Source organism: Phacochoerus africanus, chromosome 9, assembly GCF_016906955.1.
Source record: "Phacochoerus africanus isolate WHEZ1 chromosome 9, ROS_Pafr_v1, whole genome shotgun sequence".
Classification (NCBI taxonomy): domain Eukaryota; kingdom Metazoa; phylum Chordata; class Mammalia; order Artiodactyla; family Suidae; genus Phacochoerus; species Phacochoerus africanus.
In genome coordinates, this window is record NC_062552.1 from 69,387,774 (window position 1) to 69,413,785 (window position 26,012).

The window sequence follows — 26,012 nt, forward strand, 5'->3', positions numbered from 1 at the left end:
CAGCATATGGAAGTTCCCAGGCTAGGGTTTGAATTGCAGCCACAGCTGCCAGCCACAGCCATAGCAACACCAGATAGTGACCTATACCACAGCTCACGGCAGTGCTGGATCCTTAACCCAGTGAGTGAGACCAGGGATTGAACCTGCATCCTCATGGATACTAGTCGGGTACATTGCCACTGAGCCATGACAGGAATTTTTTTTTTTTTTTTTTTGTCTTTTTAGGGCTGCACCCTCAGCATATAGAGGTTCCCAGGCTAGGGATCCATTCGGAGCTACAGCTGCCAGCCTACGCCGGAGCCATAGCAACGCCAGATCCAAGCCACGTCTTCCACCTACACCATAGCTCATGGCAACGCCGGATCCTTAACCCACTGAGCAAGGCCAGGGATCGAACCTGCAACGTCATGGTTCCTAGTCGGATTTGTTTCTGCTATGCCATGACGGGAACTCCATGACAGGAATTTTTTGAGTTTTGTGGTTTTTGTTTTTTTGTGTTTTTGTTTAGTCACACTGGAAGCCTATGGAAGCTCCCATGCCAAGGATCAAATCCAAGTCACAGTAGTGACAACACCAAATCCTTAACCAGTAGGCCATCAGGGAATGTCTCTATTCTGTTTTGAAAGAAGAATTGTCAATTGGAGCAGAATTATATTTGGAGCTTGTGGCTTTAACAGAATGATAGAGATTTAGTTAAGGGCTCAGAGATATTTACTCAATAGAGCTGAGTAAAAATATACTCATGGGCCATCTTTAGCTAGTCATGCTGAGTTTTCATTCACCAGAAGCAACTGTTCTTGGTGATTGTTCAGCAAGCACATTTGCCAACTAAATGCCAAACCCAGATGCTAGAGAGATGAAGTTAAATTGTAAGGTCCCATGCCTGTTGTCAAGATAGTTCACAACCAAAATTTATCTTAAGCATTTTATTAGTTTTCCTGATTTAAAGGGAGGGAAGTAGGAGGAGGAAGTTCAGAACTCTGAACAGTGTTTTTAAACATTGGAGAAATTGGTGGGAAAAATGGGGTGATTTATTTCTTGGTTACATATCTTTAATCTCAAAAAGTGATTTTAAAAGTTCTGTGATGTAAGGACATGAAAAACAATTCATCAAAGCTACATAAAAACCTAATGTAAACATTCAACCCCAGACCAAAAGTAATGTGTATATTCATTGTAATTAGAACTATAAAAATTGGAAAATTGCTCTCCACCAATAGAATAGTTTAGTAAATTACAGTATGCAGTAAAATTTGACTTCCTGAAAATGATCAAAAATTAACGATTTGGAGTTCCCTGGTGGACTAGCACTTGAGGATTCAGCATTGTCACTGCTGTGGCTTGGGCTTGATCCCTGGCTTGGGAATTTCCTCATGCCACTGGTTGGTGTGGCCAGGAGAAAAATGTTTGAAAGTGCTAAAGAGGTAACGTTACATAAGAAAAACAGTGTAGTTTTTCTTATGTAACGTTACCTCTTTGGCAAGTATAACTTGCTTTTTACTCTTACGTAGTATGTTCCCAATTACATGTTTAAAGTATAGCTGGAGTTCAGAAGACTGTGCTGCTTCTCATTAACTAAGGTCAGTGCTACCTTTAGAATGAAACGGTTTATTTGAGTACAATAATTCCTGTTATTAAGAACAAAAATGTTGATGCAAGGAACTTTTAAAATATCCTTTGTCAGGGAGTTCCCGTCGTGGCGCAGTGGTTAACGAATCCGACTAGGAACCATGAGGTTGCGGGTTCGGTCCCTGCCCCTGCTCAGTGGGTTAACGATCCGGCATTGCTGTGGGCTGTGGTGTAGGTTGCAGACGCGGCTCGGATCCCGCGTTGCTGTGGCTCTGGCGTAGGCCGGGGGCTACAGCTCCGATTCAACCCCTAGCCTGGGAACCTCCATATGCCGCGGGAGCGGCCCAAGAAATAGCAACAACAACAACAACAAAAGACAAAAAAGACCAAAATAAATAAATAAAAAATAAAAAAAAATAAAATAAAATAAAATATCCTTTGTCAGAGTTCCCGTCGTGGCGCAGTGGTTAGTGAATCCGACTAGGAACCATGAGGTTGTGGGTTCGGTCCCTGCACTTGCTCAGTGGGTTAACCATCTGGCATTGCCGTGAGCTGTGGTGATGCTTGGAGATCCGGCTCAGATCCTGTGTTGCTATGGCTCTGGCCTCGGCTGGGGGCTACAGCTCTGATTCTACCCCTAGCCTGGGAACCTCCATATGCTGCAGGAGCGGCCCAAAGAAACAGCAAAAAAACAAAAAAAAAAGAGAAAAAGAAAATATCCTTTGTCTGGAAAATGCTAAAAGAGGTGAATTTTCCCAGCTAAATCCATATAAACTGATACATTTGTTTTTACGTTTTTCACAAAATGAATCTTCCCCACTGTCATGACGTGTAATTAGAATATTTTTGTATTGGTTGTAATTTCGCTTCCTAAAATGCTTTGGTGTATTCAATACTTTATCTCATATAAGTAGTTCCAACAAAATGCAACAAAACAGATTAGCAGTAAACAGTCACTAGTGCCCTTTGACTTGCTTTTTCTTTAAATCTCATTTCTGATTTTTAGGCTTCTTATATTGGAACAGCTTTTGGACAGTATAAAGCATACAAAAGGAGCTCGTCAACAAGTAGTTCAATTACACGTTGTTTCTTCGGTTTCTAGTTTCTTGAAGGTAATTCTTTTTTTCTAAAATTCAGGTTTGCTTGATTTTTTTTCATTGTGTATGGTCAGCTAAGTAGGTAGAGGGAAGGTGTTTTTATTTTTTAATTTTTTTCAAATTTTTTCAATTTAATTTTTTTTATGGGAAGATGTTTTTAAAGGGCTGGTTTTTTTTTTTTTCTTCATTTTGCTTAATGTTTCAGGATTTGTAATCCCCCTTTTAGTTTTTCTCCATATAAAACTTACCAGAAATTAAACCTGTAATCTTGGCTTAGAGCCATGCTTTCACCTACCAAGCCTAATATTCTAGACCTGGCATTGGTAGGCTATGGCCAAAGGACCAAATCTGGCCCATTGTTCTTTATGGCTTATGGTTTTTAAGTAAAATAGAATAGCTTTAACTGATCATTTATTTTATGGAAATCCCTATTAATGTTCTTCTGAACATGTGTATGCTACAGTGATAACTGCTTATTATATTGTTTGCTTAGAAGGTTAAAATTCCAAAGTACTTTATGAGAAAAATCAAATTATGTTTGTATGTTCAGTATGGATGTTTTGTGTTCTCATTTCTTTTTTTTTCTTTTTTTTGGTCTTTTTGCCTTTTCTAGGGCTGCTCTTGCGGCATATGGAGGCTCCTAGGCTAGGGGTCCAATCGGAGCTGTAGTCACCGTCCTACGCCACAGCAATGCGGGATCCAAGCCGCGTCTGCAGCCTACACCACAGCTCACAGCAACGCCGGATCCTTAACCCACTGAGCAAGGCCAGGGATCGAACTGCGTCCTCATGAATGCCAGTCAGGTTCATTAACCGCTGAGCCACAATGGGAACTCCTGATTTCTTTTTTAAGTAGTAATCACCATGTGTGAACATATTTGGTTCACCAGGATATACGTGCCAAACTGGAAATGAGAATCTACTACAGTTGTAAGTTTGGATTGTTTTTTACATATTTCAGGATGTAGCTATCTCTAAGGGACACTTGGGTCCAGAAGAAATGAGAAGACCTGTCCTAGCATTGCTGATGGGAGCCTTAGAAAGTCCCAACCCCCTCTTGAGATGTGCAGCTGCAGCGGCATGGGCTAGATTAGCCCAGGTGGTTAATGATGGAGTTTTTACTGCTGCATTAGCTCAAGTTAGCTTTGACAAGTAAGTGAATTTCTCATTTATTACTCATGAGCTAGCTATGTGTCAAAACTGGGTATAGCTTCTTGATTTGTTGCAACTACCGCAACTTCATTTTGATGATAAAGTTTTAAAAATTGAGAAATTGGATACTTTTTTAAAAAAAAGAATACCAGGAGTTCCTGTTGTAGTGCAGCAGAGGCGAATCCGACTAGGAACCACGAGGTTGCGGGTTCAATCCTTGGCCTCGCTCAGTGGGTTAGGGATCCAGCGGTGCCATGAGCTGTAGTGTAGACCGAAGACATGGCTTGGATCCTCTGTTGCTGTGGCTCTGGCACAGGCTGGTGGCTACAGCTCCAATTAGACTCCTAGCCTGGGAACCTCCATATGCTCCGGGTACTACCCTCAAAGAGACAAAACACCGAAAAAAAAAAAAAAATACCACCCCCACACCTGGTTTGCTTGTCCTGGCCTGCTTGTCTCAGAACAGAAAGCTATTACTAATTCTTTGATTTTAGGGATTTATTTTGTTTTGTTTGTTTTGGCCATGCCTGTGGCATATGGAAATTCCTGGGCCAGGGATCAAACTTGTGTCAAAACAGCAACCCAGGCGACTGCAGTGACAGCACTGGATCCTTAACCTGCTATGCCACAAGAAAACTCCTCTTTGGTTTTAGTTTTTATATAAAAAGATCACCATCTGTATGAGTGATATCATAGGCTCTCAGGGGACTCTGGGAGTAAGAAACTTACACAGTTTTATCATGTAAAATATACATGCTAGGTAGTAAGAACAATCTACCTGAAAGAGAAAAGTCTGTAGGCGGCAGATGAGGGAGCATACATGTTCATTTCTGCCAGCTTTTAACTAAGCGGGTTATTTAATCCTCTCAGTTTTCCTCTTTCAAATGCAAGGTTATTAATACTTCCCTAGCAAATAAGAATGTTAAGGTAAGTGAGATAATCAATATGAAAGTAGTATGTAAAAATAAAAACAACTGCAAATAAAGTTCATGGCTATATTAGTCATATATATAAATTTATAGTAGTAGTAGTAGTTGTGATGCAGGTGGCACTTTGACCTTCTTCCCATCTGCTGATTATGTGAGTCTCACTTGCTTATGAGTTCACCTTCTGGAGTCAGATTACTAACTTGGTTCAAATCCTAACTCTTCCATTTAATAGATGGTTACTTTGTAAGAGTTACTTTGGCTAAAATCACTAAGTCATTTTGGCTTCCTCGTTTGTAAAAAGGAACTGTTAATAGTATGAATCTCAAGACTGTTGAGAGGCTTAAAGGAGCAAACTGGTATACAATACATAAGAAAACTCCTGGTAGATACTAAATTCTCTTACTGTATTACATTTTATTTTTTTAAATTTATTTTTTATTGAGATATAGTTGGTTTGCAGTGTTGTGTTAATTTCTTCTGTAGAGCAAAGTAACTCAGCCCTACACATGTATTTTCCATTATGTTTATTCTAGGATATTGCATATAGTTCACTATGCTTATACAGTAGGACCTTGTTATTTATCTGTTATGTATGTGATAGTTTGCATCTACTAACCCCAAACTCCTAGTCCATTCCTCCCTCTTGGCACCCACAAGTCCATCCTCTGTGTCTGTGAGTCTGTTTGTGTTTTGTTGATAGGTTCATTTGTGCCAAATTTTAGATTCCACAGATAAGTGGTATGATATGGTATTTGCATTTCTCTTTCTGACTTATTTCACTTAGTACGATAATCTCTAGTTACATCTGTGTTGCTGCAAAATGGCATTACTTCATTCTTCTTTATAGCTGAGTAATGTTTCCTTGTGTATATGTACCACATCTTTACCCAAAGAAAGAAGCTCCTATGGCGTTCCCATCCCTCTCCTCCATGCCCCCCAACAGTTGTGTCTTTCCTCTCTGGTGGGCCCAGGCTTCTTCCATGTACATCCTCTGATGCAGCAACCCATACTCCAGCCCCTTCAGGTGGGCCCCAGACAGCCAACCCCAGTCCTTTCCTGGGGCCTGACCTCTGAAGCCCAAGCTTCAGCACCCAGTCCCTGCCCACACCAGCAGACAAACAACCCAGGCTAGGGAGTACAGGGTGCTCCTACTGACAGCCTCTCCAGGTGATTCTTTTCCTTCCGCAGAGCGGTTGCTGCACTCTCCTCCAAGGCTGCAAGGCTCCCTCTCCAGCAGGAGCCTTTCCTCCTTCACAGCTCCCTCCCTAGTGTACAGGTCCTGTCCTGATTCCTCTCTCTCTCTCTTTTTTTTCTTTGTTCCCACCGCATTATGTGGAGGTTTTCTTGACCTTTTGGAAGTCTGAGGTCTTCTGCCAGCAGTCTGTAGATGTTCTCTGTGAGTTGTTACCCATGTAGATGTATTTTTGATGTGTTTGTGGGAAGAGATGAGCTCCACGTCCTACTCCTATGTCATCTTGATTGCTCAATCTTATATTTCATTTTTAAGTCAAAGTTAAGTTGGAACTCTCTTTACATAGAATTAAAGTATCTCAGCAATGAGTTTTTTAAATGCAACTTAATGATTAAGTAATTATAATACTTGCCATATAAGTTTAGTGTGTATATATTTCTGAAAGACATTTGAAATTTGAAGACATTTTTATTTAAAATGTTTTTCTTTTCAAGATAACCTTTCAGGTTATTTCAGGTTTGTTTTTTTTAAATCACTTAACAGTAAATATGTTTCTGAATTTTGGAACTGTTTATACAAAAGGTTTGCCTAAGTGACAGTGTTCATGAATTGGTTTTGTTTCAGTGATTGTCATTTATTTTTGTTTCCATAATCACAGACTGAAATCAGCAAGGGATGCAGTTACCAGAACAGGACACTCGTTGGCCTTGGGATCACTACATAGGTACTTAGGTGGAATAAGTTCTTCTCAACATTTGAATTCTTGTGTGGGAATCCTTTATACTTTGTCTCAGGACAGCACTTCTCCTGATGTGCAAGTGAGTACCCCAATTGATACCTTCCTTGAAATTCATGATTTGTAGATCATGCAGAGTGTGTCTTTTTTTATTTTTGCTTTTTTAGGGCCGTACCTGTGGCATATGGAAGTTCCCAGGCTACGGGTCTAATCGGAGCTACAGCTGCTGTACACCACAGCCACAGCAACATGGGATCCTAGCCATGTCTGTGACCTACACCACAGCTCATGGCAATGCCAGATCCTTAACCATCTGAGTGAGGCCAGGGATCGAACCTGCATTCTCATGGCTCCTAGTCAGGTTCCTTAACTGCTGAGCCATGAAGGGAACTCCCAGATTGTGTCTTTATTGACCATTACTAGTTTATAAATAATTCCTGCTTCATAATACAATCAAAGCCATTGTTACAGGGATTTTTAAAATTCATATCACTATCATTATACTCAGTGCCTAAAGTCAAATTCATATCATTATCTGAAAATGAATCTCCCTTCTATCTTAAAATAACATCTACTATTTTGGAGCGGTTAACAGGTACCAGAAGTAAACATATTATGTCTTCTAAACATACTAATATGTTTAATCCTCACAGTAACCTAGGATGTGTATTGCCATTATACAGAAAGAAAATTGAGACCTACAGAAACTAAGTAACTTGCTCACAGCTAAAAAATATACTTTGTGATAAAATGAAGAATATAAGTCATGGGCTCTAAACCCATATTCCTAGCCACTTGCACATATTATTATACTCATCTTACTCATTTCTGCCAAAATCATCGTTACCGTGATATCTTAATTATATCTTAAATGATTGTTACTCTTTCTGCTCTTTTAATTCCTTTATCTCTGTGCCCCCGTGTGTCCCTGATTTCTATAGTAGTCTCCTACCCAGTTGCTTTATTGTTAGGTTCTTTTCAACTCTCCCTAAATATGAAGCCAAAGATGTTTTCCTGAAAGATTTTCATCTTGCCACTTCCCTACTAAAAAGCTGGGGAAAACCGCTTATTGATTCTTAAATCAACTTCTCATTCAGGTCCTGACCTGACCCAGAAACAGTCTTATGTAATTACCCCCAAGTACTGATCTTCTCCTGAGATGGTCTACCTACTTTCCTCCCTCACAAGTTGTTCTCATATCTGCACTTACATTTTTCCTATGGCTCTTCTCTCTTTCTATTCTCATCTGATAATCCACTTTTTTTTTTTTATGGCTGCACCCGCAATATATGGAAGTTCCCAGACTAGAGATTGAATCTAAGCCACAGCTGCCACCTACAAGGCAGCTGCGACAATGCCAGATCCTTTAACACCCTATGCTCAGCCAGGGATCAAACCCCTGTCTCTGCAGCAGCAGCTACTGCAGTCGGATTCTTAACACATTGTGCCATAGCAGAAACTCCTGGTAATCCCGATATTTTAGTATTTGAAGATCCAGTTTAACCACCTTCTTGTTAGACTTCAACATCCCTAATCCACAGTTAGCTTTCATTCTTTGAATTACTAAAAGTTTTTTCACATCATCTGATACTTGATTGAGTTTGTTTATATGGTGTTCTATTCTTTCCTCATTCTTTTAATTCTTTGCTTCTATTTCTTGTGTTTCTCTTCTTCCCCTGCAAGGTATCTGTTCCGAATACACATCCTTTTATATTGAATACTTTTGTTGATTAAATTGTTCTTTCCATGGCATCAGCTGTTTCAAATCTGACTCTTCTTGATTGCTCTATCTCATACCTAATGGGAGTTCATTTTTATAGCATTTATAGTACTGTAGGAGTTGCCATTGTAGTTCAGCAGGTTAAGAACTTGGCGTCTCCATGAGGCTGCTGTGGGATCCCTGGCCTCACTCAGTGGGTTAAGAATCCAGCATTGATTCAAGATGAGGCATAGGTCGTAGATGTGGCTCAGATCCAGTGTTCATATGGCTGTGGCATGGGCCTCAGCTGCAGCTCCGATTTGACCCCTAGCCTGGGAACATCCATATGCCACAGGTGCGGCTGTAAAAAGGAAATAAAGTACTGTAAGCTTTTCTTATACATCTATTGATAAGAGGGTTAAACTTTCTAATTTGGAGGACTTTTTAGATACTTCTTGTTATAGAAAGTTCAGACATACATAAAAGTAGAGAACATGCTATAAGGAACCTGTTATAACTAATCATCCAACTTCCATGATTTGTCTATGAATATTGCATTGGTTGTCACTGTATGGCCAGTCTTGTTTACATCAGAATTGCCAAACTTATTTTATAAAGGGGCAGATAGTAAATTACTTAGGCTTTCTATGTTATATAGTCTCTGTCAACAGCTCAGTTCTGCTGTTAATAGCAGGAAAGCAGCCATAAATAATATGTAAACAAAGGAGCATGAATGTGTTTAAATAAAACTTTATTTCTAAAAATAGATGATGGTAAGCCAGATTTGTCTCAGACATTTTGTTTCTTTAATATATAAATGTATATTTATTTATATATAAATTTGTTTTTATAAATATGTTTTTATATATTCATAAAACTGCACTTGTCTGAAGTGTGCATCTCTGTGAGTAAAGCGTACAAACTGAATACACCATGTAACCATCACCTAGATCAAGAACAGAACATTATCAGTACCCCAGAATATTATTACCTGTTCCACCAAGAATAACAACTATCCTAATTTGCAACAGTGTGTATTAGTTTTGCCCACTTTTATACTTTACATCAGTGGAATCATGGTATGTACTTTTTAATATCTGGTATTCTTCAACATTGTGTTCAGGCGATTTGTCTATAGTTATTGAATGTAATTGTAGGTACTGTTGAATCTTTTAAAAATTTGAATTTTCATTCTCTATATAGATTAGACAATAAACAGTTTTTATCAAATTAAATTGAATTCAGACCGTTAGCTAAGGAACCAAACATTATTTTAAAATTCTTAGTGCTGCTCGGAGTTCCCGTCATGGCGGTTAACGAAAGGTTAACAAACCGGTTAACGAACCTGAGGACACTGGTTCAATCCCTGGCCTCTCTCAGTGGGTTAAGAATCCAGCATTGCCAGGAGCTATGGTGTAGGTCGCAGACGTGGCTCAGATCTGGCATTGCTGTGGCTGTGGTGTAGGCTGGTTGCTACAGCTCTGATTGAACCCCTAGCCTGGGAACCTCCATATGCCATGGGTGTGGCCCTGAAAAGACAAAAAGACAAAAATAAAATGAAATTCTTGGTGCTGAGATATATCTAAACATGCCATTCTAAATCAGACATTTTTCTCTGAGTTGTTTTTTTTACTGGATATTTTAAGAGTTTTCTTAAACTCCTGAAGTTCTCTGTTTCACTCTGCAAGCTAGTAATCACACACAAATGCTTTACTTTGCTGTTATATCACTTAAACAAAAGAACAATTCATTGTGTTTCTTAATGCTTCTATAACCATTTTAATTGTTTTTCCCCTGTCTTCACAGACCTGGGCACTGCATTCTCTGTCATTGATCATTGATTCTGCTGGCCCACTCTTTTATACCCATGTGGAACCCACCCTATCTCTTATTATAATGTTGTTACTAAATGTGCCTACTACTCATGCTGAAGTCCACCAAAGTCTTGGTCGCTGTTTGAATGCCCTCATCACCACTTTGGGTCCAGAGCTGCAGGGTATGCAGAGCTACTTTTGTGATGCTTTACATAAAAATAGACACATAAAAATTCAGTTGAATACAAATACTTCTCAATAGAGTGAAGTTCAGCAGAATGTTCTTTCAGAATATGGGCAGTGGAGTTCCTCTGTGGTGCAACAGGATGGGTGGCATCTTGGGAGCACTGGGATGCAGATTCGATCCTTGGCTGGCACAGTAAGTTAAGGATTCGGCATTGCCAAAGCTGCGGCTTAGGTGGCAACTACGGCTTGGATCTCATCCCTGGCCTGGGAACTCCCATGTACCACAGGGTGGCCAGAAAAGAAAGTAATTCTAAGGATAATATGGGCAGAATGCTGAGAATAGTCTTGGAAAGACTTTGACTCCTACATGATGACATAGTAGAAAAAAACATAGAGAGTGGGAAATTTGGAGTTCCCGTCGTGGCGCAGTGGTTAACGAATCCAACTAGGAACCATGAGGTTGCGGGTTCGGTCCCTGCCCTTGCTCAGTGAGTTAAGGATCCGGCGTTGCCGTGAGCTGTGGTGTAGGTCGCAGACGCGGCTCAGATCCCGCGTTGCTGTGGCTGTGGCGTAGGCCGTGGCTACAGCTCCGATTCGACCCCTAGCCTGGTAACCTCCATGTGCCGCGGGAGCGGCCCAAAGAAATAGCAAAAAGACAAAAAAAAAAAAAGAAAGTGGGAAATTTAATCTAAGCTTCACCACTACTTAATAGGGTGACTTTGGGAAAATCCTCAAGTTTCTGAGCTTCAGTTTCCTCCTCTGTCAAATAAGAGAAAAGTTGAAAAGCCATTGTGATTGGCAGGAGCTCAGTGTATTTTTATAAAATAAATGACAATCAATCTGATTTCTTTTACCTTGAGCAGACAAGGAGTATCATAATTTAGAAGGTTTGGATATCTCCTAAAAGTTCTTTCCTTAACAATTAAAATGACAGACAAGAACTGAAATAGTCTTACTTCTTTTAAGATAAAAATGACTCAGTCCCAAAACTCAGTTACTCTGATCTATTCAGATGCAAAGTATGTGATTTTAATATATGAAAGCAACTCTCCTAATACTAAGTAAAGTTTATTAGCAATTTCAATTCTACTTTTCATAAAAATTTGGTTTAACCTGCAGATAGGCTTAGGTTCTTTGCCTAATGATTTGTATTGCCATAAACTTTTCAGACTAAAAGCAAGTAACATAATCTGAAAATCTATCACCTAATTTTGTAGAAGAAATTTACTTCACAGAACCTTGAGTTTAAGTTGGAGGGAAAAAATTTTTAAGCCCAGTAATATATATTTAAAGGGTAATAGGCCAATTATTAAAACCTTTAGGAGTTCCGGTCATGGCTCAGTGGTTAATGAACCCAGCTAGTAACCATGAGGTTGTGGGTTCGATCCTTGGCTTTGCTCAGTGGGTTAAGGATCTGGCATTGCCATGAGCTGTGATGTAAGTTGCAGATGTGGCTCGGATCCCATGTGGCTGTGGCTGTGGCGTAGGCTGGCAGTTACAGCTCTGATTCGACCCCTAGCCTGGGAACCTCCGTATGCTGTGGGTGTGGCCCTAAAAAGACAAAAGACAAATAAATACATAAAACCTTTGTGCTTTCATTTTAGGTAATAGTACTTACATTTCTGCCTTAAGGACTTCCTGTCTGTTGGGTTGTGCAGTGATGCAAGATAACCCAGACTGCCTCGTCCAAGCTCAGGCCATCTCTTGCCTTCAGCAGCTTCATATGTTTGCTCCACGACATGTCAACTTGTCTAGCCTAGTCAGCTGCCTCTGTGTGAGTATAAAATTATAAATGAGACCTTAGTTTCTTTTGTTGGAAATTTAAATTTATTTTAATTATTCTCTGGACTGTATACTGTAGCTATTTTCCTTCAGTTCTAATCTTTTTGGGGGGTAAGGAACAACTTTCATATAGTCACGTCTTAAACCTCTCATATATTGATTAATTTTTCTCCCATTTATGTTGACGTTAATATTTAGAATATTTGTTCATTAATCAGTAAAATTATATTGAGTGCTAATATTCCAGGTAGTGTATAAATGCTGTAGGATGTGGAAAAATATATGTGGTAACATCTTTTTTTTTCCATACTTCTTTCTCTGTTCCAAACTATTACATATAAAGCTCTTTTCATGGCAGATGGGCAAATAAAATTTTTCCTTGCTATTCTTGCAGCATATGCATCAGTATCTGGGTTCTAATAGGGTGTCTCATGAATATAGACAGGTGAAAATAATTAACAAAATGTTCTAGTGAGGTGATTTATAATTATCAGTGGTTTTAAGATTTGCCTTGATATTATCATAATGGAAAAGAATATGAAAAGTGTATCACTGAATCACTTTGCTGTACACCACAAAATAAAACATTGTAAATCAACTATATTTCAGTTTTTAAGATTAAAAAAAGAAAATCTTACCCTTTGCATCACCAGTTTCTCTCTGGACTTGCCTTGGAAAGTTGAGTTACATTTGGAGTTCAAACAAGACATTGTTGCTTTTCAACTTTTTCTGCCCCTGAAATGTTCACAGCACACTTCCCTTAGTGACATGATAGCTGAGAATCATTACTTTAGACAGACCTTTCATTTTCAAGCTTGAGATAAAATATGCAGCATTTGCTCAAACATCATTAAAACCAATCTTCTCAATAAAAAGATACACACCAAAAAGTGAAATACTTTGCCTGAGGTATCTAGTAGTGGTAGTTCTTTTTAGAGTCCAGGTTTATGAACTCCTTGTCCTGCCCTCGTTTCACTGCTTAATATTAACTGTAGTTATAGGTAGTTCTCAACCCTGCCCCCTCCTAGTTTGTGGCCTTAGGGACATCCCATAATCTCCACCCTCAGCTGTCTTAATGAGGATAAGATGCCACCTGAAAAGACACTTGTCCCAGCACTTAATAACCACTAAATAAATAGTAGCTGTTTCTGTTTTCTTAATATGTAACTTAAACATAACATTAATCTTCATGCGATTTTCATAGTCATAATTAGGTTAAGACCCTTAAAGAGAGGATGCGACTGAATTTTCTAATAGAAGCTTTGGTTTCTGTCTGGGTTAAACATGTATTAGAACAGCACTTACTAGAAAAGAATTTTAACTTTATCATTCAATGACTTTTCCCCCAGGAATACTACTCTTTATATTCAGAAAATCATTGTCGGAGTTGCCACTGTGGCACAACGGAATTGGCACTTTCTCCACGGTGCCAGCGTGCAGGGTTGATCCCTGGCCCAGCACAGTGGGTTTAAAGAATCCCACGTCGCCACAGCTGAGGTATAGGTGGCAACTGCAGCTTGGATCTGATCCTTGGCCCAGGGAACTCCATAGGTCTCAGGGGGGCAAAAAAAAGAAAAAAATTGCCAAAACCAATTACTGAAAAATATCCACTCCTGTGCGAGTTGATCTTTCTACTCACCAATTAAATATAATAATACTGCCATTATTTTGAGTCACAGTAGAAATTTTCCATCAATAGCCTTTTAAAATTTAACAGATAAATACATGAATTCATTTATTAAGTGAAGTTTATTGAGAAATAAAGGGAAAGACTAACTGCTAATTCATGATGAATTAGATCTGATCAAATGTGGTACTATTTTCTTTTCCTCGACTGAGACAAAGTTTATGTATAAAGAAAAAGAGAGACTATACAGATTTTTCTTTTAGGTCCATTTGGAGCAATTGAGAAAATCAGAATCTTATTCATGTCACTTATAATACTTAAGCTGTAAAATGATTTTTTTCTTATAAATAATTATATTCAAAAATTGCTATCACTGTAGTGTGTTAATTTTATGAATTAATAATTTTGCTTAGTAAAGCTTTTATTCTAAATTTATATTTTAGAGTATTCCCTCTAGTAAGGAAATTGCTTTTGCTATCCTATTAAAATACTTTATGAATCAGGTTTGTTTTTTTTCTTCATAAGATTTAATTATTTAGCATGAAGTATTTTCATATTAATTGAAACTCCCTGAATATTCAGAATACATCTCATCATTAGGAAAGAATCATATTATAAAGGGGTTTCTTCTAACTGCATGCTGTTTAACTTCCATTCTGAACTTGGCCTTAGCTCACTAGCAGTTATAACTACTATCAGTTTTAAAACTTGGCTTCTAAGAATAAAAGTCTATAATTAACTTGTGATGAGATAAACCATTAACTTTGTCCCTTGCTGGACACCTGTTCATGCGAACTTAATCCAGATCACTCTTTCACGCTCATGTCTGCTTGATCTGGTTTTGTTATTGAGGATTAATGAAAGATTCCAAAGGAAAGCCTAATTATACAAATGTGTATTTTGAAATTACTGTATTTTTATATCTTTGCATCTTGAGTTGACTATTTCTAAAATCTTAGCTCAACTCACATTTTAAGTTGGAAAATGAAGTATTTAATGGTGTATTTTTGAAGCTGAAGCTAAGCCAATATGAATGATAGCTCTGTCAACATTTATATTTTAATACTTAGCTGACTATTGTCAAAGTCATCCTAGTATTTATCTTTTGGTTTTATCATGACCGGTCTGTCATTTGTTTTTGTGCAGGAGATCTTGTTGGATAATTCTGTGTTGGTAGGTCCCTGACCCTCGATTCCTAACTTTTTGAGATTTGCAGTGCTTTTTCTTTGTGTTTTTTTTTTTTTGTAGATGTCCTTGTTTTCCTTTGCATCTCTTTGTTTCAGCTAACCATTAATGCAAAGTCCAGTGTGTGTAGCATGTTATATGGTGATTATTTAATACCACTGTAAACAAATCCTCCCTAACCTTCTCCAGCTGATGCACTCACTCCCTGTGCTTAATTTTGCATCATTTTCATTTAATATATTCACTTCAGAAAGGAATTGTAATCACAGTTTGATTTAATTTCTGTATTTTGCCTGCTTGGTTTGTTTGCCTTAATCCACTCTATTCCTTTTCCCAATATAAATGCTGGAGAATGACATGGAGATATTAAGCATCCCATTTTGCTTTGTGTGACAGTTCTCTGTACCAAATACCTAAAGAGTACTTTTGAGCATGCTTTTTTTAAAAGATTGTTTGTCCAGCCTGAATTAAGTACTGTGCCTGCCTCGTATTATATGCTTGTAAAAACTCCTATTAAAATAACTAGTAGTTTTATTAAATTTTCTTTAAAATTGTCTTCTCATAGAGTGCTGTTTTATCATTGTTGTTAAATACAGCCAAAATCTTGGGCATGAATAAACTTCACCTTTTTTACATTTTAACTTCTCTGTTATCCTTTGTACTAGTTTCTAACAGCAGAGTTCTTAACCATGACTAGAACAACATGACCTTGACATTGTTAATGGCATTCTTCTCTTTCCACTTTTGAGTTCATGGTATCACTTGAGGGTATAATAGAATATATTTATAAAGCAGTTCTCATCCAAATGTTTCACTGGTGATATAGTCACACACCTTTTTGTCTTCTAGCTTCTGATAAAATTAAGGATTTAACTTTATTTGCAAGTGTCTTATATGTTAAAAACTAGTTGCCCCTACCTACTCATTTTCTTAGAGTTTTGCCTCTGCTCTTTTCAGCAAACTCACCTGCTTCAGTCCTGTTTTTTGCACACAAACGAGATCTGAAGAGGACCTAAAAGTATTAGGTCATTTTTTTCCAAGTTTTGTTTGGAAAATCACTATTATAAGACATATTTAGGAGTTTCCGTGGTGACTCAGTGGTTAACGAATCCGACTAGGAACCATGAGGTTGTGGGTTCGATCCCTGGCCCCGCTCAGTGGGTTAAGGATCCGGCATTGCCATGATCTATGGTGTAGGTCGCAGATGCGGCTCAGATCCTGCGTTGCTGTGGCTCTGGCATAGGCCAGAGGCTATGGCTCTGGTTAGACACCTGGTCTCCATATGCTGTGGGAGTGGCCCAAGAAATGGCAAAAAAAAAAAAAAAAGACACAAACACACACACAAAAACACATATTTACTGTCATAAGCCAGAGCAAACTGGTCTTTATTTTCATAGTTAGAACAAAATGAATTTCAGAATCTATAGGCTTTATCCTACTTATGAAATCACTGAGTAAGAATTTGTATTCAGAAACTTTTCACTTGTTTTAATTGTTCATTTAAGGTATATCACCAGTTGTATCATTTTACCCTAGATAGACACAACCTATTGAGATTTACATTGTTTAAATACTTATAAGACAGAATTCTCTAACCTATTGAGATTTACATTGCTTAAATACCTCTAAAACAGAGTTCTCTTGCAGCACAGCAGGTTAAGGAACAGGCATTATCACTGCTGTGGCTCGGGTCACTACTGTGGTGTGGGTTTGATCCCTGGCCTGGGAACTTCTGCATGCCACAGGCATGACAAATAAAAAAAAAGCAAAACAAAACAAATTTCTAAGTAGAAAGCATATGTATTGAGTCTGTCATTCTGAGTAGAAGTATCTAAAATATTTACATTTCTATGTACATATATGTATATCCATATTTAAGTAGATATATATATATGAAATTTACTATGTGTAATGTTTGTCTCTAGAGAGCATTTTTGGTGAATATATTTTCTGAGTAAAACTGTTTATGCCTTTATGTGAAAATGCGTTTTCTTACACTGTATGTCATCTAAATTACTGTTGATAGAGGCTGCATTAATAATAACTAATGTTTATTGAGCACTTACTATTTTCCAGGTACTTTTGCATGTTTCTTTGTGCTCACAACAGCCCTGTGAGATAGGGTAGGGGTAGTGTTATCTCCGTATAACAAATGAGGAAACCAAGGCACAGAGAGGTTAAATAACTTGCCCAAGGTCACACAGCTAGTGAGTCATAGATCTAAGACTCACACTGAAACAGTTTGACTCCAGAGCCTCCATTTTAACCAGTATGCTAATAGTGCTTATATGGATTTGTATAAATTTCTACTTAGAGATTTGTAAAACATTATAATATAGTTGCATGAGCACAAATATATAAATGGCAAATAAATTATCTCTCAGTTGAATCTCATGTCTCTCAGAACTAGTTTACGCATATAAATTTGTGTCTTCTAACATTGTCAAAAGGCTTTTGCTTGGATTTGTTCATGAATATTGCATAGTCGAGTACATGTATTACTTCTTAAGCTATTTCTAAGTTATATAATGAAGAAATATGTGCTAGGGTAGTTGAAGAAGTTTCTGTGTTTTTAATAACTTGTTTCCAGCCAAGCGATGGGCTGGACAAAATGAGGAGGGGTCCAGTGATTGTATGTTAGACTTATTGAATGCCACCAAGAATTTCAGCTCTTTTATTTCCCAAATGGTATTTTTCAGGTGAATCTCTGTAGTCCCTATTTGTTACTGAGACGAGCGGTACTGGCTTGTTTACGTCAGCTTGTTCAGAGAGAAGCAGCTGAAGTTTCAGAACATGCTGTTATGCTTGCTAAGGATAGCAGAAAAGTGTTGACTCTAGGTAATTCTTTTTATCAGTGTTATCTCCAGCTCAAATGATTTTTTTCTAATCTTAAATCTTCTATATGAACAAAGCTTTTTAAATGAAATTCAAAAGTTAATATAGAATGTCTTAAGCCTGCTACAGGTAATGTTGCTAGTAATGATTATCATTCCAACCAGTGATATTACTGGTTTAGAGTGATGGTTTCAAACTTAGGCCCTCTAGACCAGCAACATCTACCTTAGCTGGAAACTTGTTAGAAATGCAAATTATTGGGCCCCATCCCAAATCTGCTAAGCCAGAAGTCTGGAGTAGAGCCCAGCAATCTGTTAGCTACGTTTCTACATTCCCTGTGTTTATGTGTATTGAAGTGTGAGAGCCATTAGTTTAAAATGAGTTTTTTAACAACAATCAATTGAAATTCATTTAGCTCATTTATCATATGTGCCTTCCTTCCCCCAAAATCTCATTTCATAAAATTTCTCATAGATGAGTCTGCTTCAAGTTAAAGGATTTTTAGACCCCTTTTACATTTGAGAGCTGGATGAAATGATTTCTCAGCTCGTAAGATTTTCTTTTAAGTATATCCCTTCATTTCAAAATTATGCGAGTAGGAGTTCCCGTCGTGGCGCAGTGGTTAATGAATCCGACTAGGAACCATGAGGTTGCGGGTTCAGTCCCTGCCCTTGCTCAGTGGGTTAACGATCCGGCGTTGCCGTGAGCTGTGGTGTAGGTTGCAGACGTGGCTTGGATCCCGCGTTGCAGTGGCTCTGCCGTAGGCCGGCAGCTACAGCTCCGATTGGACCCCTAGCCTGGGAACCTCCATATGCCGTGGGAGCGGCCCAAGAAATAGCCAAAAGACAAAAAAAAAAGGCAAAATTATGCGAGTAACCCAAACATGTATATGCACTCAAATAGCCTACAAGAGTAGTAATGGTAATGTCTTACACTTTAAAGTATGTAGTTTGCAAAGTGCTGTCACATTTTTAGGTCTCAAGCTTCATAAACCTTTCCAGTATCTGTAGCTCTCAAATCAATAATGTGTTTTACTATCATGCTATACACTTTTTTTTTTTTTTTAATGGCCACACCTGCAGCCTATGGAGAAGTTCCCAGGCCAGATGGAATCCGAACTGCAGCTGTGACCTATGCTACAACTGTGGCAGTGCCACATCCTTTATTTTTTTAAATTTATTTATTGTCTTTTGTCTTTTTAGGGCTGTACCTGAGGCATATGGAGGTTCCCAGGCTAGGGTCTAATCAGAGCTGTTGCTGCCCACCTACGCCAAAGCCACAGCAATGCCAGATCCGAGCCATGTCTGCAGCCTACACCACAGCTCATGGCAATGCTGGATCCTTAACCCACTGAGCAAGGCCAGGAATTGAACTTGCAACCTCATAGTACCTAGTCAGATTCGTTTCCAGTACGCCAAGATGAGAAATCCTTATTTTTTTAATTTTTTTATTTTTGGTATCTTTTTAGGGCTGCACCCACAGCATCTGAAAGTTCCCAGGCTAGGGGTCGAATCGGAGCTGTAGCCGCTGGCTTACACCACAGCCACAGCAATGCCAGATCCAGGCTGCATCTGCAACCTATACCACAGCTCACAGCAATGCTGAGTCCTTAACCCACTGAGGGAGGCCAGGGATCAAACCTACATCCTCATGAATACTAGTCACATTTGTTTCCACTGAGCCAGGATGGGAACTCCACTACATCCTTTAGCCTACTGCACTGGGCTAGGGACGGAACCCATGTCACCACAGAGGCAATGGTGGGCCTTTAACCCCTGTGCTGTGCTCTTTTAAGTTACAGTTTCATTATTATATTAAAACATTTGTTCTGACTTGAATTCATCAGCATTGCTTGATATAGATGTATATAGTATGGTACAGGAGTCAAACAGGTTATAGGACTTACTTGAAAACTTTCTGTGATCACTTACCTTAACCAGAGGTATTTTAATCTTCTATGTATGGTGTTCTCCCCAAAGTGACATTTAACTTACAGTCACTGCTGAAATTATTTGTATTTGTTGCTTTAGGATTTTATTATGTAAAGATACTGTGACATAATTATTGAATTAGCTATGTGAGTAAAATTAAAGAACTCAATATATAATTGCTTTTTAAAATTTTTCCAATTTTTCAAACTCATGAAAAAGTTGAAAGAAGTGTGCAGTGAACACCTAGATTCACCTACTTAGTATCTTCATGACACTTATTTAATGTATCTCTTAGTATCTTCATAGACCTTTTGGCAAACCATCTGAAAGCAGGTTGTAGACATCATGATGGTTCACCCCTAAATACTTGTTTGCATTTTTCAAGAAGGATATTCTCCTGCATGACCACACCTTATTTCCATACCTAATAAAATCAGCATTAATTTAGTAGCTTCATAGAACATGCAGTCCTCACACAAATTTTCTGTTATCAAAAAATGTCCTTTATACCTCCTCCTACCCCTCTCACCCCCACCCAAATTTAGGATCCAGTCATGACTCACACATGCATTGAACTGTTCTGACTTTTATACTCCTATTCAGAAACATTTCTACCACCTCCTTATGATCTTTAAAAGATTATTTCTCTTTCAAATAGTAGAAAAAGTATAATCTTTAGAAACTAAATGCTTCCATAAATGCCAAATAAGTTAACTCTTTAAGAGAAAATGCATTTGAAGTTTTGACATTTCCCAAATTAGAGGAAATAGATGCTAGATCAAGGCTTTTTTTTTTTTTTTTTTTTTTGAGATCATTTCTTACTTTGCAGTAAGAATATTGTGTAGTAATTTATATCAGTTCAGTAGAATTCTTTAGATCCACTGTAGCTTGGTTGTAGCAATTAAACCCTGTTCTCTCTTTGAGTTTTACTCTCATGTTAATAAATTTAAAGCCTTTATACCAGAATAAGGAAGGCTTAATTATAATTATTTATCTGAATTAACTTTAGAGAAGATACAGTAATTATTCCAAGAAACATTAAGTTTTTATAAGTACTTAATGCTAATTATGTTTAAATGTTACCTGGTATAAGGAAACATACTAGTAACTTTTTTAAAATTTATTTTATTTGTCTTTTTGCTATTTCTTGGGCTACTCCCGCAGCACATGGAGGTTCCCAGACTAGGGGTCCAATTGGAGCTGTAGCCACTGGCCTACGCCAGAGCCACAGCAATGCAGGATCCGAGCCATGTCTGCAGCCTACACCACAGCTCATGGCAACAGCGGATCCTTAACCCACTGAGCAAGGGCAGGGATCGAACCCGCAACCTCATGGTTCCTAGTCGGATTCATTAACCACTGAGCCATGACGGAAACTCCAGTAACTTTTTTTTCTTTTAATGGCTGCATCTGAGGGATGTGGAAGTTCCTGGGCCAGGTATTGAATCTGACCCATGCAACAGCTACGACCAACACCAGATCCTTTTAACCACTGTGCAAGGATCAAACCTGTGCCTCTGCAGTGAACAGAGCCGCTGCAGTTGGATTCTTAACCCAATGGCCACAGCAGATACCCCCATATTAGTAACTCTTAATAAAGACTTAACTTTCAGTGACATTGCATAAAAAATAACTGCAGTATCATGAATAATAACTGAACTTTAAGTGAACTAAAATAGATCTCAGTAGGTTGAGGTACAGTATTTAGGCTAATTCTTCAGAATGCATTTGCACATAGTATTTTAATAACTACTGTGTGTGCTTCTCATATGGCAGTTTTGTTTTCTGTATTACTTAGATCATCGATTTTCTTCTTGTCAGATGCTAACATCAGAGAAGTGGGTCTTGAAGGGGCACTATTGACCCTACTTGACAGAGAGACAGATCAGAAATTATGCTGTGATATCAAAGAAACTTTAAATCATATGCTTACATCTATGGCAGTGGATAAACTCTCCTTTTGGTTGAAGCTTTGTAAAGATGTACTTGCTGCATCAGCTGGTAAGTACTGGTGATTACCAACGACATAATAAAATTGGAAGTAAAAGCATTACATAAAATTGTTTGCGAGTGACGGTTCATCATTCATGTCAATTTTGGGATTATAATTGCTTGTTGCTTTCTTTAAATGAAGATTCTAATGCTACTGTTTAAGTCCAACACTTAAAGCCTATTTTTTTTCTCTTATGATTGTCTTGTGTGACTTTCCTGTGTAAAATAAACTAAAAAGTAGAGTTGTTATTTATGCTATAAAAGGATGATCTAAATTAGTATAGTCCCATCATTTATTTTTATAATTATAATTATTTGTGGTAATAGATAATGTATAATTATAATTATTCATGGGATTGCCTTGAGTCAACTTAATAGAAAACTCACCAAAAGTTAGGACATTTTGAGCAAGCCAGTTTCTCCACTCTTAATGTTTCAAATAATGGAAAATAGTGTTATTTTCCTAATCTCTTTGCAAGTACAAGATAATTAGTGAGAAAGTGTATTAGAGTCTTTAAAATTTATGTTCTTGGGATAGGAGAAAATAAATGAGGAAGAAAGAAGATAGAAAACACTTGCAGTACTATGTCTGTTTTATCTGATTTAATCATTTAGCCATCCTATGAATAAACTATTATTCCATTTTTACATGAGAGAAAACAAGACTTGGAAAAGTTAAGTAATATTCCTGAAGACACATAGAGATGGATTTCAACCTTAGCCTTCATAAATCTAACTTTTCATTGAACTTCAGTAGCTATCACCTGAGTTACTTTAGTCTTATGGTTTAATATAGCTCTGGTCTATGAGCCAATGTGAAAGGAAGAAAGCTACCAAAAAATTCCTGGCATTTTTTTTTTTTTAACATTTTTCTTCGTCTGTCGTGAGTCTTGTTAGTATTCTTCTCTTCCAGTGATTTATACCTGCTGTTTCAACCATTATGCTCTACATATTTTCCTTTAATTTTCTCTTCTATGCCCACTACTTAAGAACTTACAAGGACTTCTTTAAATGAAAAAATACATGTGCATAGATAGGGTGATTAGCCTTTTCCCCATGCCTGTCTTTTTAAAAATGTTACACTCACATTCTGGGAACTTAATAACTCAGTTTTGAAGTTCCCATTGTAGCTCAGTGGTCACGAACCTGACTAGTATCCATGAGGATGCAGGTTCGATTCCTGGCCCCGCTTATGAGTTAGGGATCCAGTGTTGCCATGAGCGATGGTATAGGCTGGCAGCTGCAGCACCGATTCGACCCCTAGCCTGGGAACTTCCATATGCTGCAGGTGGGACCCTAAAAAATCAAAACATCAACAACAAAAAACCCCTCAATTTTATTTTACCATTTGTTCTTTATCATACATAGTTTGGCTCTATCTCTTCTTACTAGGAAAACATTCATTTCAGTCTCTGTTGACGTCTCACTTGTAAGACAGGAGTTTGCCCTAACTTTATTTGTAACTTATTGGTCTGGCCATCAAAACCATTTGAGATTAATTACAGCAATCAGTCTATCCTGAGAAAAGTATTTTCAGACATGTTTAGTGGGTTCAGGAACTTTCTTATATTCATTCAACATCTCTAGTACAATCCAAAATCCCCCTGCTAGGGCATTTTGATCTTCATATTTTGTATATTCATCTACAAACAGGCTTGATAATTATTCTAGTATTATGTTCAGTTTTTCACTTTGAATATAATTTAACAACTTTGTTATTTTTTAGAACAGCTTTTATAGCATCTCTTCAGATATTGCTGTCAGTTATTAGACATGATTATTTTACGTTGTTAAAAGATGTATGATTGATCAACAGTAATTCTAGTGTAAACTTGAAGTCATTTGTGTCCCTTTATAAATATGTCTTCTAGTTGATTGTAACTATATGAATTTTCCCTTGATAAAAGATTTTACAGCTGTAACATGTGTGGATACAATGCAAGAAGAGGAAGGAGATAAAGGGGATGATGCTTCAGTTCTGACCACCAGGAATGATGGCAGACCTCATCCTTTCACCAATCCCCGATGGGCTACGAGAGTTTTTGCTGCTGAATGTGTCTGTAGGATAATTTACCAGTGTGAGAATGCACACAGCGCACATTTTGACATTGCTTTAGCACAAGAGATGAAAAAAAGGGATTCAAGAAGTAAGTGGCACAGTAATAATGAAAAGACCAAATGATACACATAGAAATGCACTCTGCCTATAGTATATTTTTAATGTCCAAATACATTTTTAATGATTAAACTTATTAAATTGGCATTCATTTTTGTTTAGTGAAGATATCTGATGAACTAAATTGATTGAGGATAGTCATTGCTCTAATTGTAACTTAGAGCAATTTTGCTCCTAGATTATTTTGGTTTTGTGGATATTATCTGGAAAATACTTGAGTCTATCTCAATTAAACCTAGTTGTAGGACCATTTTAACTTATTTTTACCTAATTATGTATGGCTAATGGTTTAATGTCTAATTTTTTTAATTCATTTAAGCACACATGTTCAGAGTGCTCATATCTCAATGCCGTAGAAATTTTCTCTACCCGACAAAAGAAACGTTAAGCAAAGTGTTATTGCCAGCCTGAGAATGTGAATTAGATGTTTCTTTTTTTTTTTTTTGTCTTTTTGCTATTTCTTGGGCCACTCCCGCGGCATATGGAGATTCCCAGGCTAGGGGTCTAATCGGAGCTGTAGCCGCCAGCCTACACCAGAGCCACAGCAACGCGTGATCCGAGCCGCGTCTGCAACCTGCACCACAGCTCACAGCAACGCCGGATCGTCAACCCACTGAGCAAGGGCAGGGACCGAACCCGCAACCTCATGGTTCCTAGTCGGATTCGTTAACCACTGCGCCACAACGGGAACTCCAGATGTTTCTATTTTAATGATTTTTCAAGCAACCACTTATTTGTGGTGAGCACTATACTGATAGGTATAAAATTAGTATATTATGGGTACTTACTGATTCTTGTGCTCCCAATTAAAACTATAATTGGCATGTACCAAGATAAGCTAGTTTCTTCAGTGTGACCTATAACAAGTATACTTTGAATTAGTCCCAAATATTTTTTAGCTGAAGGTTAGTTGTACCTGTAAACATTTTATTGTTAGAACATTATTAAATAATTGTCTTAAAGTCTACCCCAGTAAAATTATTATACCAAAGAGTATGTTGCAGGCATGAAAGGAATTCTCATTTATAATTTTACAGCAAATATTTTTTATATTTCCATCATTTGTGTGTGTGGCAAAACATGTAAAAATAATGAAATTCGTGTAGGGAGCCACATAAAACCCTTTTTTTTTTTTTTTAAGGGACATTAAATCTTTTAGCTTCAAGTTGACATGTAGAGAATGGTTAATTTACCACCTGATTCTTCAAAACCCAAAGTCTCCTAAGTGCCTTCTAATGTACTTTTATCAGAAAGTCTGAACAAAATTCTTTTTTTTTTTTTGCTTTTAAGGGCTGCACTTGCAGCATATGGAGCTTCCCAGGCTTGGGATCGAATCGGAGCTGCAGCTGCTGGCCTACACCACAGCCACAGCAACGCAGGATCCAAGCCACTTCTGTGACCTACACCACTGCTCACGCCAGGGTACTTAACCCACTGAGCAAGGCCAGGGATTGAATCTTAACCTCATGGTTCCTAGTCGGATTGTTTCCGCTGTGCCATGATGTGAACTCCGGAACAAAATTCTTATTGAAGGTACTATTAGCACTCTTTTAAAGGAAGCTAACTCTACCTTGGTTTTTGAATAGCTGTATAATTATTTGCTTTGGGATAATTGTGTGTGAGCATTGGCACTGGTGCAGTAAATCCAGCTTTAAAGTCTGTATTTAATAAACAGTAAAACTAAATCAAATCAAAAGTACTTAAAGTCTAGGTTATGAATTAAAAGGAGGAAAAACTTAACAGAAATCTTAATTCCAGCAATTCTTTTTCTTAATAAGATTTTTTTTAAATCATGTAGATGACTTTTTGGTGCTACATCTTGCTGACTTAATTCGCATGGCTTTTATGGCTGCCACGGATCACAGTGACCAGCTCCGTCTTTCTGGCCTTGAAACACTGTTGGTTGTTATTCGGCAATTTGCAACTATTCCAGAACCAGAGTTTCCAGGTCATGTGATTCTGGAACAGTATCAAGCCAATGTAAGCATTTTCTTTTAGAGAATTTTATTATTAAGCACCCTGGAAAAAAAGTCTTTGGAACTAACTGGCAATGCCACCTCTTAATACATGAGTATATATCTCTGCTACTATATCACCAGTGTAATCAGTTT

The 26,012-nt window shown here is 37.8% G+C and overlaps 1 protein-coding gene across 10 annotated transcripts in view; it reads left to right on the forward strand.

Moving 5' to 3' along the window:
- The window catches only part of HEATR5A (HEAT repeat containing 5A), a 116,331-nt gene that overhangs the window by 65,281 nt on the left and 25,038 nt on the right, over window positions 1-26,012 (forward strand). For 8 of the 10 annotated variants that reach the window (XM_047794469.1, XM_047794477.1, XM_047794472.1 and 5 more), the window contains 10 exons: window positions 2,576-2,681; window positions 3,627-3,817; window positions 6,597-6,756; window positions 10,180-10,369; window positions 11,978-12,147; window positions 14,929-14,955; window positions 17,667-17,805; window positions 21,555-21,734; window positions 23,633-23,872; window positions 25,700-25,881. In XM_047794469.1, coding sequence (XP_047650425.1) covers window positions 2,576-2,681; window positions 3,627-3,817; window positions 6,597-6,756; window positions 10,180-10,369; window positions 11,978-12,147; window positions 14,929-14,955; window positions 17,667-17,805; window positions 21,555-21,734; window positions 23,633-23,872; window positions 25,700-25,881 — 1,585 coding nt within the window. The remainder of the gene's footprint in view (window positions 1-2,575; window positions 2,682-3,626; window positions 3,818-6,596; window positions 6,757-10,179; window positions 10,370-11,977; window positions 12,148-14,928; window positions 14,956-17,666; window positions 17,806-21,554; window positions 21,735-23,632; window positions 23,873-25,699; window positions 25,882-26,012) is intronic. The other 2 variants (XM_047794473.1, XM_047794474.1) reach the window with 1 other exon arrangement.